Here is a 13,084-nt window from a genome sequence, read left to right as displayed (position 1 = left end):
CTTGTTAGCTTATTCATTGTGAAGACAGAAATGGCAAAAAATACATTAATAATACAACAATGTCACAATCTGGGTAAATGTAAGTCAGAGGGTGAGGCTGTGATGCAGATTTGAGGGAATGGATGTTTGGAGTTCTAAGAAAGGCTCCTCTCAGTAAGAACTGATGAAAAACTATTTTAAAGTGGTGAAACTGACTGAAAATCATAGGTTTTGTCTCTTTATGTTGTCAGTGGGAAAGTAAATAGTTGTGGGGGAGGAGAAGTGTTTTCAAGGTTTCATTTTGATTCTCATCTTTTTATTTTAGTGTTTGTTAATAAACCTATCTTTATAGCTTTTAAGTTTGAGCCTGCTTTGCTTTTCTCCTCATCCTATCTCACAGCAGGAAAAAGAGTAGATGATTCTAGGAGATGCTCAAACCACTACACTAAATTTAGCAAACAGGATTTGGTGAACGTGAAGTCATTACAGAATGTTGAGTCAGGATGGGTAGACCTCTGTTGCCTCAAGCTGTCAGACATGTTGGAGTGTACTTTGGATGTAGACCAACATGTGCCTTTCAGCTTTTGAGGAATTGTGTTTTAATAGATCATTTTCTTGGGTTCTGCCCATGTTTCAAGTCTGCAAGTGCTGTCATATCATGCTGATTACTTAGTGTATTAATGCTTTTAGTGTCGTGTGGATCACTAGATGAGAATATTTAGTGTTAAGAGCTAACTGATTTGGTAATTAATATATTTATTAGCAGTGGTCAAAGGTCTAAAATCCATTAGTAGGAAAAAAGTTAGAAAAAACTGGTGAAGTTCAAATCAACTGGGCCTAAAGAAATTCACTCTGGAATACCTAGAAAACTGCCTGAAATAATGTCATAGACATTAGTGCTTATTGTTTCTAAACATCAGGAGATTGGATGAGATTCTGGAGGCTGAAACTCAACATCTGCTTCTCAAAAGTGGAAAAGGACTAGCTAAGGGAGGATTATAGGTCAGCAAGTGTAACACAGTCCCCACGAAAAATATTGAAACAAGTAGATCATTAAACTTGAACAGTGACAAAAGGAGAACACAATTAATAGTAGCTATCCATTGATAACCCCCCCTTTTTTCTTCTCACAAGATAACAGCTCTTCTGGGAGGAGTGGAAAAGCAGTATCAAAGCTTTTTAAGTGGTGTAGCTCAGTCTGTCTGGCCCTAACTTACTATGAGAATGTCATATGACACCACATTACCAAGAATGATAACTTGCTGAATAAACATACTAAATAACAAAAGTTTTTAAAGGGCACAATGGATTGGAAAACAGATTTTTAAAAGGAAAAAAGAATTGTATTTGTATGTATTTGGATACTGCTAGTTCATATTCTCAGTCAGAAAATCTACATATTAGAAATTATGCTAATAAATTTGAAGTTAAAAGCAGAAGAAGCTGGAAAAAGGGTTTGAGTTCCTCAGAAGATGCTGGATTACAGTTTGGAATTATCTTGATGTATGGGAGCATTGTGCTTTAGGAAGGATATGAGTTTTAATAGTGAAAAATAGAGCACATGATGTACTGGAAAGAATAATCAGCAGAATAAATACAGGGATAATTACTGGCTAGGCAACAGTTCCATAGAAGAGAGTTGTACAGATGACAGTGAATAATCTGAATTTATGTCCTGTTTTACTCAATATTTGAAAAATTATGACCAGTCATGGTTGTCAATTGGAGAGAGCTCATAAAAGAGCAATGGTCTAGAAAAATAGGGTGACTGGCTTCACATGGGAGAGATTGAAGAGACTGTGGTCAACAAGACGAGCCTAAAGGAGGGACTCAGATAATGTCCCTGATGGAGAGAGGAGAGGGGAAAACAAAGCTAATGCAGAGAGGGAGAAAATGTCCTTTTTTTCTTCTTTCTTTTGAGAAGGATCTAAAAAGTTGTGTGTTCCTGCTGCTGATGAGGAGTGTATAACATGGCCTCCATGAGGCATCTGCCCAACCATGGATTCTTCCAGTTTCACTGGACACATCAAAGAAGGCACATTCTGAAAAATGAAAATCTTTAAGCAGTTAGAAGGTCACTCAATGATCACATTTTCCTCAACATTACTACTCAGAATTATGTGCATACTTTTTACTAAGCTGTATATTTGCATTACTGACACTGGCTTTTTAGGCAACTATTGCTTGTAACTTGTTCCAGCTCTTCAGGTGACAGAAACTATTCAGAAGCACAACATTTTTCAGAGTATGAACTGAAACCACAAGCATGTAGTAGTTGACTTCAAGCTGTGAGTTGTTAGCTCAGTGAAATTGTGGTCAATGTCATTCACTGTGCTTACTTAATATACAATTTACTGTAGGATGTAATTAACAAATTATTTACCTATCTATTGCAGTGCTAATGTAACACTAAATGGTGTTGCCCCTACAGTGGTGCCTTTTTGCTGGTTGGCAGTAAAATTGTGTATTTCATGGTCTTCTCTTTTGTTACAGGTTTTGGGCTGGATCCGAAATGGAGAATCAATGTTAAATGCTGGGCTTATCACTGCTAGCTCTTTGCAGGAGGCAGAGCAGTTACAGAGGGAGCATGAGCAGTTCCAACATGCAATAGAGGTAACAGCACCATTTCAGTGACCATAGCCTTGTGTTTACAGTTCTCTGTAAATAGCACTCTTGGATTCATGCTACAGTATTTTCAGTTCAGGAAAAACTATTGAACTCATAGCAAAGAGACGAAAACACTTACTGAAAAAGTGGGGTTTATTTTTATTTTTTTTGAAGCTACAGTTCCAGGTGTCTTTTTGCATCTTTGTGAAGTGATAGCTATTCACAGCAATTTTGCTGAAAATAGTGTTTTCGTTTGTTATTCCTTTCCTAGAATGCTAAATGTAAAAAAATTAAGAATAGATGGGCCTGGAAGCAGCAGTTTTTCTGAGATCATCCTTTAATGGTTCTGTTTTTATTTGAGAATAGGTTTTACTGAAACTTGTATTTGCTGGTTTGTTAGCCCCCTGCCATGGCTTCAAGCTAAACTTATCAGATCAGTCATATTGCTGCAAAAAAAAAAATAGGCAGGGTTCTTAGGATTAATTGAAGTGCAGTATTATGCATTTACATGCACTACTGAGGAACTTAGTGTTAATATTAGCAATATTATGATTGTTTGGGTCGACTATTTTCAGAAGTACTTTGCCTTACACTAACTGTAAGGAAATGTTTGCTTCCTGTTTGGTAGAGTTTTATGTTTCCCCTTTCTTGATTTTATTTTTTTTTAATTACAGTATGCACCCTCATTTTGAGAGGTTTGATAACTCTCAAGTATAAAAATCATGAGACCCAAGGTGTTTGTCGATTTAAGAATAAATTATGAGGAAGATTAAAAATCTATGTTTCCTAAGCCATTCTTACTCTGATATAATAATACTTAGTAGTATTTAACTCCTTAATATTTTTATACTACTTGGTTTCAGGCAAGTATTTCTCTGCACAGAGAAATACAGTTAAAAATTTGCTTGCAGTCAATTGACAGTTGTCTTTTTTATGGACCTGCACACCTGCACCTTTCTTTGCTCACTACTGATGTGCAAAAGACTAAAGTTAAAGCTGTAAAGATTGCCAAAATAAGATACATTTTTGTCATCTTCTTTTTTCTCACTGTGAAGGGGAAGAACATCAAACTGAAATTCATAACTACAACAACGTGTAATGCAGCATAGACATGTCACATGTGGCTTAATGCTAGACAGTTACTATTTGTCAAGAGCTGCTATTTATTGTTGATTTGATGATAAATCTCCACAGGATCTGTTTCCTTTGTATATGAATAGAGAAGTCATACAGTAACTAGTATCAGACAGTCACGTTCAGTTGGTGGGTGTTTGTGCATCTGTAGACGTGTCATTGACACAGTGGAAATTTGAGCCTCTGAGGTCTCCAAGTAAATGAACGGAAGTGCTCCACTGAACTCCTGACTTCTCACCTCTTGTCAGAAAACACATCAAAGTGCCCTGCAGGTTCAGCAGAAGGCAGAGGCAATGCTGCAGGCTAATCACTACGACATGGATATGATCCGGGAGTGTGCAGAGAAGGTCGCTTCCCACTGGCAGCAGCTGATGCTGAAGATGGAGGACCGTCTCAAGCTAGTGAATGCTTCTGTTGCCTTCTATAAAACTTCTGAACAGGTACAGAAATGCTACATGATATGTGGTCTGCCTTGCTTAATTCCTCAGTGTGGCATAAACCAGCATTACTTGAAAAAATGGTTGGTGAGGTTTGGTTATATTGACTCATTTGATGGCTAGTTCTGTTTTTTGTGGAGAAGTCAGAGAAAAATCAGCTTAATCTGCTTGTCCTCAGAAAAGTTGGGGGGAGTGGGGGGGGTGGGGGGAGGTAGGCAGAACTATGCAGTCACAGAGGCAGAGAAAGCTGAACAATTTTAGGGACAGCATCTGAGCAAATCCACATAAGCAGGTCAGTGCTTGCAAACCTACAGCCAAAGTCTGTTGCCTTAGGTCAAAACATGTCAGAAGCTAGGGGGTACTGCCCTACTGAATTGGTCTCCTTTTTCCTGAAAGGTGTGCAGTGTGCTGGAAAGCCTGGAGCAAGAATATAAGCGAGAAGAAGACTGGTGTGGGGGAGCAGACAAACTGGGTCCCAATTCTGAAACAGATCACGTTACTCCCATGATAAGCAAACACCTGGAGCAGAAGGAAGCATTTCTAAAGGTAAGGTTGGGGACTTTTTGTGGTCTCCTGTGTCTTGGGAAGTGTGCAGGCAAGCAGCTCTTACAGTGCTGACGTGGCTGTGGAAAGCAGCAGTGCCCGTTCCAAACTGCAGGTACGTCCCCAGCTGCAGAGATGTGGGAAGTGGCGTGTTAACTGCTTCTGACAGTGACTAAGAGAATACTGCCAAGTGCATAAAACTGTAGCCAGTTTTATAAATACATTTCCTGTTGAACTTCAGTAGATGTCAGATCTCCCAGTGTGACTGAAGAGGAATTGGAAGTCCCTGCTTTGAGCAACTGTCACTCTAAAGAATGCTTAGAGGTTGCTGCTTTGGAAGAGAAGGGAAAGTCACACAGTGCCATTGGTGCCCATGCATCAGAGCAGCTCTCAGATGTACTGGGACTACAGAGGAGTATGGAAGGAGGAAATTGCTAGACAAGCATCTGGGAGTAGTTGGGTTTTGTGTAATAGTCTTCAGATAAATGAAAGATTTTTGTTCCAACTAATGTCCTAGTAAAGAAGGTTATTGATCATAGTGAACTATTGATCATAGTGTAGCATGTGCTTGCAGAGGAGTGTAACTAACAGTTATCAAAGACATTTTCTAGCATCACCATAAAAGACTACTAAGAGAATTAAAAAAATCTGTTAAAAACCTTTTTGTTCTCATTACGCAGATTGCAACACTCAAAAACGAATTAACAGAACTCAAAGTATACAGCCTAATAGATCCTTCTGCAGCTGGCATGAATTACTAATATTTGTTTTAAAATGGTATGAGAAATGACTTAGTGTCTTTCTTGATGTATCAAACCATTCTACCTTTATCTATTTTTTTAAAGCAGCATTCCATATTTTGCATGTTAAAAAAGAGGCAGCCAGCCCTTATGTACTATTTGATGTATGGTAAGATGAAGATGACAGCTGTGCTGAGTGCTTGCAATATAGTGGCAAGGACTGAAAGCTCTCAAGGCCTTGCCTTAATATTTTAAGAGCAGGTATTACTATTTTAGCACTTTTGGTTTCACTTCAGCAAAGCATTCACTTTTGGTTCAAAGTACTAATGGATGTTTTGGAATATGCAGATGGGTACATAAGCATGTGCACTGTTTTCACAGTAAGCAACTTCAGGTGGCACATGGCACATACACTAAACAAACTTCTCTGTGAGCTTTGAGTCATGCTGAAAGCTCTAGAGCAAGTAATCGCTTTTCAGGTTCTTCAGAAAAAAAGAAACAGCATTTTATTTGGAGTTTTTATTTGCTTTTATTTTTTTCTCTGCCAGGTAAGGTGTAACTGCTATTTGGCATAAAATCCGTTTTAATAGTTGGGTTGGCTTGACTTACTTATAGAAAGATTTGACATGCAATGCTTTCCAAAACTGAAGAGGGTGACAAATGTACAAAAAGGGGGTTTGGAAGATCTTTAATCTATTCTGCATGTGTATTTGTACATCTTCAAGTAAAGTTGTACCCCTGACTCTCTGCACAGGCCTGCACACTGGCTCGGAGGAATGCTGATGTCTTCCTGAAATACCTGCACAGGAACAGTGTCAACATGCCAGGGATGGTGACACATATCAAAGCACCTGAACAACAAGTGAAAAGTAAGGGAATTCTTGTTGTCTCTCTTCTCACAAGAATGTGATCATCATGTGCTGTGGTATGTGTGGTGATGGGGTAGTGAAGCCTGCCCAAGTGGAAAGAGTTCTGTCAGGCTTAACAGGGAACAAATTGCTTGCACACTTTGAAGGAGCTGACAGTCTTCAAACTCTCTTACACTCAAATGAAGTTGCTTGGAATTATTTTATCTGTTACTTACACTTAATCTTCTTTCTATCTGAAACTCAAATGTGCAGCTTTTATTGAGACAGTGGGGTAGTAAGCTTCCACAAGATAATATCTGGTCTGCAGCCAAATGGAAGCTGATCAGTGTAAGCATATTCGGTGTATTGGTGTCATACATTCTGCAAGTTCCCTGGGCATGCCAGAGTGATATGAGATTATTTCCTGTATGATGCTCTTGAGCTCCTCAGAGAGTTTGAATCAGTGTTGAGGAACATCATGAAGCATGGGTTAACTTACATTGTGTTTTAACTGGATGTGTAGACATGTAGCTGAGGTGAAGCTGGAAAGGGCTACTACATGAGGCTTGGCATTTGCTAAGATTAACAATATGTAGTACAGCTTTTAGGTGTAATAAGCACTCTAGGGAGATGGAGAGAGAGAGAGACCTGTAGGGCTTTGAGGGACAAAAGTGCGAAAATTAATAGGTATGCATAACTGATGGATGTGGTAGCAGAACAGAGATCAGAGAGATTCAGAAGTAAATATTGCATTTTAATAATTTAATTGCCCGTTATATTCTCTCTGTGCATTTTGAAGCTGTGACTTAACGCTCTGGCTATGCTACAGTCCCAAAACCAGAGAAGTCTTAATTTCTAATTAAATGCTATTTACACCTACCCCCAAAGGGGAGTTATGCATATGATATAGCCAGACTCAAGAGGAACATGGCACTAAGTCCAGAGAAAAAGTTGCAGCAAGGAAAATTCTGAATGAGAGAGTGTTACAGGTACCCCTAAGAATTTTTAAAACTGAGTTGAACAAGCCTCAGAAAATCTCTGAAGTTAGTCCTGCTTTGAAGAGGAGATTGAAGCAAATGGCCTCCAGAGGTCACTTCCACTCTAATTTACTTGATGAATCTATTAGAAAAGGACATGTTCACTGCTTCACTTTAACTGAGAGGGGAAAACAGTTTGTGTTAAATTTACTCAGTAAATTTCCTGACAGTACTCAAGTCAAAGTCTGACGATACTCAAGTTGAAGATGCTCCTCTATTGAACTTCTTTGTTTAGAAAGAGAAGAGGATATTTGCCATATTTTCACTCTTAAGGAAATAATTGGACTGTGGCAGTTGAAACTCTAAGTGTTCAGAGCTACGACAAAGGATGTTTTTTCCTCTGTCCCCAACATTCATAGAACTGTACAAAATAAAATCTCAACACAAATGCCAGCAGTATCACTAACTGAAAGTGACATTTATCACTTAGGTCTTCTTTCAGTAAGAGACAAAGAAAACAGAGCAGAAGCAAGCAGGAAGTTGTAGCTACCTCACTTACTGAGTATTAGACAAAATTTTTTAGAAATCTGTTATGAAATCAGTATAGGAACAGTCATTCTGAGAAAGATAAGTGTGCTCTTATGAGGAAACAATAGAAAGGACTATTATTATTCCTGAGGAATAATAATTACATGCCAGAAACATAGTGTTATGCATGTTCTGCGTACATTTAAAATTCTGGATGAGTGATACATGTTTAAAAAGCAACGAAAACCCAGCAAAAATCCCCAATAGAAAAAATAGGCTGCTGCTCTAATATTTTTCCCCCCATAAGCCATGTAATGTATGCTTCTGAGACTTAAGCGTGGGTTAAGACAGAACTAGTGGAGACTCATTCCTGTTAGGTCTCCGTGGTATGGTGGTAGCTGACCAAATTATTTAAAAGTTCACTTTGTTCTTCTTGTTCAAAAAAAAATCTCCTTTCACCTCTTTTCTAAATCGAGAAAAAAAATTGAGTGTTTATTTTAGTGAAAGAGAGGTTACATATGTTCTAACAGAGCATTACAACTCAGATGTATGCTTGAAACTGGCAGATTGCAATCAGTATATAGTTTATAAATTAATGTCTTAAAAATTTGAGTAACCCTTGAGTTTCTGCAGAACTGCTGAACATTTTTCAAAAACCTCATTCAGTGGCATACTTGATCCTTATTCCCAGATGCAGATTAAGTTATCTGGAAAAGTAATGTCTTAATCTAGGCAAAGTTTAGCTAAGCACATGCTTCATGGGGAACAGGAATTACAGTGATATTAAACTCTGAGAGGTGTCTTTATGTCCCTGCATACCGACATGAATAATTTCTTTGATACGCAGTTAAAGGTACCTTAATTTTGTCTCATTTAGGAAGGAATTGTGGTCTAAAACTGTGCTGTGGTGGGTGGGTTGAGTTGGTGACAATTCTGTAAGCTCAGAAATGAGAGCATCTTCATCTTTGTTTTGGCTGCTAAGTCTGTGTGCATCTGTGTCACCTGTCTGCTGTACAGGCTGCGACTGAGCGTGGTTCAGGAACTTGTCTAATGGTGCTTATATTTTTAGGTGGGTTGATAGAAGAGACCAGGATGCACAGAGACAGCTGAGAGCTCTTTGAGCCTGGAGAAGAAGCTGAAAGTTTAGGGAACAATCCTAACAAATGTTGGAATCAAAGTAAATGACGACAACAGGGACTGTAGTTCAGGTGGCTTGAGATACAGAGATGCTTTTCCAAACCTAGTATTAAATACTGATGTTCTATAACTTCCTTAGAGTTGATTGTAGAATATTTTTTCCCCTGTTTGTCAGTCCAAGAAATTAATGGCACTAACACTAACAGTGCCCAGCCAAATATCTCTCACTGCCTTGCCATCTGTATCATGTCCTGACAGAACAAATGCTGTTCCAATTTGCTAAATTCACCTCGCTTGCTCTTTGTCAGAACCACTTTGCTTGCGTCACTATCAAGATGTCTCTTTTTATATGGTGTGTCCAGTTGGGTGTGTTGAATTGTATAATGATAATTGCGTCCCACCCACTCCACCTCCCTGCCTCCTAAAATCTGGCATATACTCTGAGCAAGTGTTTTGGAGGTGACATAAGGCAGAAATAAAACCGAGAAAGCAGGGGAGGCTCACAGCAGATCAGCTCATAGCTTGGCTGAGGGACAGATCAGCTTAGGCATATTTGAGGGGAGCCTGACCAGCAAAAAATAAAACTTTGGCCACAGTGACCACATTCCAACCAAGAGCAAATTCTGGGTGATCTCAGCACCCTGTGGCAAGTGGGAATATAGTGCTTGTAAGGAGAAGGATGTTGGCAGTGATGCAGACAGGTTTCATAATCCTCAGGGAGGCCGTGACAAGTTGTGTTTGGTCCCAGACTCTGATAAGGTAGACAAAGATACATTTCCTCTCAAGCTTCCTGTTATTTGAGCTTCTCTGTCAAACTGTTTCTTGGAGTTGTTAACTTTTGGGATGTAAAGCATGGCGGGCCTGCACAGTGGGAGAGCAGAATGCAGAGACCTTAAGACACCTAGCACCTGATAGCCTCCACTCCTCATTATGAAAAATAGCCAGCTCTGGGTATAAGTAGAAAAGCAAGTAAACTGTTGGTATAAAGAATAAGCCTTTTCTGTGGTCTCTTCTTCTGCTGGACCTCTCTTTTGGCTCTATGCAATTCCAACACAGTCACTGGTAAAGACACTTAGTGTCCCCATTCCCCTGTGCTCAGCTTGCCCTCTGGGTTTGCAGTAGCTACAAAGTTGAGTAGGGCTGCTGCTCTGGAAGCAGCAGTGGGTAAAGTGAGCTTCACAGGAAACTGCTGGAATTTCTTTGTTTGATCGAAAAACCATAAGCATTAAAGAAGCAGAGTTCACATAAGGTGTTCTGTATATTGAAAGCACAAGGTCTTTGCTAGGAAGTATTTAAAAGGTTGGACATGTGGGATTTGGATGTGAGTTTTCTGATACTCAGGGATAACAAACTGGAGTTAATTATTTGAATACCTGGAAGTTCTGTCAAGGTTCAGTGAACATTCATATTTAACAAGTCAGCTTACTCAATTATATATTGTTGAGTTTGATTTTTTCCAATAGCAAATTACAGACTTAGTTATTGCCTATTTTTATTACTTGGGTTTCTGTACATATAATGTCTGCTTATGCTGCATTTGATATTATGGTGACCTGAGGTTGTGCATTTGTTCATCTATATTAAATCGTTAAAATACTTTATATATAAAAATTCCCTTTTTTGCTTTAATTAATGTAATGTATTAAGCATGTTGTGATTGCTTGTGCATGCTCATTCTTTCTGACGAAACCCCATCAAGTGCTGTCTTTATCAGCCTACATTTTCAATGCAGTCCCCTTGTGAAAAATATTTGAGAGGAAAAAAGGTGTCAGTAGTAAGTTGTAATTGCATCTCTAGTTTCTTTAATCAGCCCTTCCATAAGTAATGAAAAAGAAACACTCTGTGTTTCATTAATATCAGGAAGAAAGCAAAGACTAACAGAAAGAGTAAGTGTATAATAAATTCTACAATGTAAAGTACTTTATTCCCCTAATTTTAGTGTGATATTTTTAATTTGGCTGTCATAAGCTCTGTTTTCATTTCTTCAGATATCTTGAATGAACTCTTCCAGAGGGAGAACCGTGTGCTGCATTATTGGACCATGCGTAAAAGACGTCTTGATCAATGCCAACAGTATGTGGTGTTTGAAAGAAGTGCCAAACAGGTGAGGGTTTCATATGAAAATCCTCTTGGCTATGCTCCAGGGTTGACATGCTCTGCCTTCTCACAGTAACAAATTTATCATTGACTTCAATATTTCAAATGGCTAAAACATCAGAAGCATAAAAGTAGCAAATTGAATTCTTTGCCTTCCCTTTAATACAGAAAAACTAAACTCGGTGTGTCAGTGTAACTGTTGTAACTTAAAGGTGATGTTTTGCTTCTGCCAGCTTCATCTGGCACAGGCAAATCTAATTTCTGCAAGCTTATGTTTGACAAATTGTTATGCTTGTTAACTTTTACACACACACCTAATTTGTCTGGGGAAATTACAGGCAGCAGCATTTTTCTCAGATGTTGGAGGAAAAATATCTAATTAAGTTGATTGGCAGTTCTAGAAATCTGACAAGTTGGATAACTCATTAAACAATAATAACTGAATTACTTTGGTTTTTCAGTTCTTTGTGTATTTGGTTTCATGGTTTCCTGCATGATAGATCCACCTCTTGGTATTTTGTTGAGTTTATCACTCTGGAAAGAACTATTAAGTAATTCACTTAATTTAATTAGTAACTTTACTAATCAAAACACATGCCTTAAAAATAAGTAGAGGTTCAAGGCAGAAGTGGTAAGTAGATTAACCTGTGATGGTTCTTTACTTTTTTTTTTAACTGGTTATAAGACAAAGAAAAGAAGCTATCTCTTCCTGTTCTGTGGAAAAGGACACAATACCTGTGGTGTAAAATATAGTCAGATCCTCTTTAAAGGCCTCAAAAGCCTAGTTTTTTATTTCTTTATGACATCTAATTTAGATATAAGTTTAAATACTGTCGATCTGGTTTGGTCTCTTGAAAGAATTCTCAAGTCATACTTTCACAAAGACTTAATGCAAGGATATCTTGGAGTGAATTTGCAGTATGATACTTCTTTAAAACAACACCACCATCCCAGCCCTGCTCCCCCACCCTCACCTCCCCACTCCATTTTTGAATAACCTTAATTTAAACCTCTGACAAGCACATGATCTACTTGTTTTGTATAGAGATTGCTAACTAGCAGTCAAACACTGGAGATAAAGATCTGTCAGCATTTTCATTGTAAATCCCATTTTCCAGCAATCACCAGTTCAGTCATCAAAAAGCAAAGCAAAGCAAACCATATATGGGACAGTGATTAGCCAAAAAAATGGAAATATTGCTCTCTTCATTTAGATGTCTTTTTGGATGTGCTTTCAGAACCTGATGCCCTTGTGATGGAAGAGATACCATAGTAGTTTGCAAGGACAAAGCTAGATTCTCAAATCCTTTCAGAGTTAAGGGCTTACCTGATCCCTAAACTTATTTCTCTGGTTCTTGTAGTAATACTTCAGCTGAAATGAAAGCTGATTTAAACTGTAGGAATTAAGATCAAGCCTGACTTTCTGTCATACTGTGATTCTAGAGAGCTGCCAGCAGGTTATGAAAAGACAACATTTCACTCTCATGGCAGGGGGATTGGAGCTACATGATCTTTTAAGTTCTGTTCCAACCCAAACCATTCTGTGATTTGGGGAGGGGCAGCTTTTTGTTTGTCATTCATTCCAGCATTGTGTAGTAAACCCACTAAAAAATGCAGAGGTTAAAAAGTTAAAAGTGCGAAGTATTAAATGTTGTTGGTAAAATCAGTGGTAGCATGCTGTGCCTGTCCATGTCACTCTTCACTTGCAAAGATTGACATTAGAATGACAACGCGTGTCACAGAGGTGGTTGGTTGAAATGCTGCTTTTTTGACAGAAGTCCAAGAGTTGTTGGTTTGTTTCAATCGGCAATTTTTAGAAGTATAGACCTATCTCGTCAGGCTTGTACCTGCACTGGTATGGGACTAAGAAAATGGTCTCCTGGCATTCACATTTGAAGGCTTCCTACTCACTTCAGGTTTTGCACCAAGAAGGAAAAGCACTTGAAGTGGAAATTAGGGAATCAACATTGTTTAATCACAGCTGTAAAGAGCTTAAATCATAGGTGGAATTACAATACAGACAGTGCATTTTCTGATTTAGTGTAAGGTTATGTGTG

The 13,084-nt window shown here is 38.5% G+C and overlaps 1 protein-coding gene across 1 annotated transcript in view; it reads left to right on the top strand.

Annotated features, from left to right (window-relative positions):
• The window catches only part of TRIO (trio Rho guanine nucleotide exchange factor), a 243,989-nt gene that overhangs the window by 135,673 nt on the left and 95,232 nt on the right, over nucleotides 1–13,084 (top strand). Inside the window, exons 16-20 of the mRNA XM_066326466.1 lie at nucleotides 2,473–2,592; nucleotides 3,969–4,160; nucleotides 4,554–4,703; nucleotides 6,195–6,309; nucleotides 10,919–11,034. Coding sequence (XP_066182563.1) covers nucleotides 2,473–2,592; nucleotides 3,969–4,160; nucleotides 4,554–4,703; nucleotides 6,195–6,309; nucleotides 10,919–11,034 — 693 coding nt within the window. The remainder of the gene's footprint in view (nucleotides 1–2,472; nucleotides 2,593–3,968; nucleotides 4,161–4,553; nucleotides 4,704–6,194; nucleotides 6,310–10,918; nucleotides 11,035–13,084) is intronic.

The sequence above is a fragment of the Sylvia atricapilla genome, chromosome 1, assembly GCF_009819655.1.
Source record: "Sylvia atricapilla isolate bSylAtr1 chromosome 1, bSylAtr1.pri, whole genome shotgun sequence".
In the NCBI taxonomy this organism is placed as follows: domain Eukaryota; kingdom Metazoa; phylum Chordata; class Aves; order Passeriformes; family Sylviidae; genus Sylvia; species Sylvia atricapilla.
This window is presented reverse-complemented; position numbering and strand designations above follow the sequence as displayed.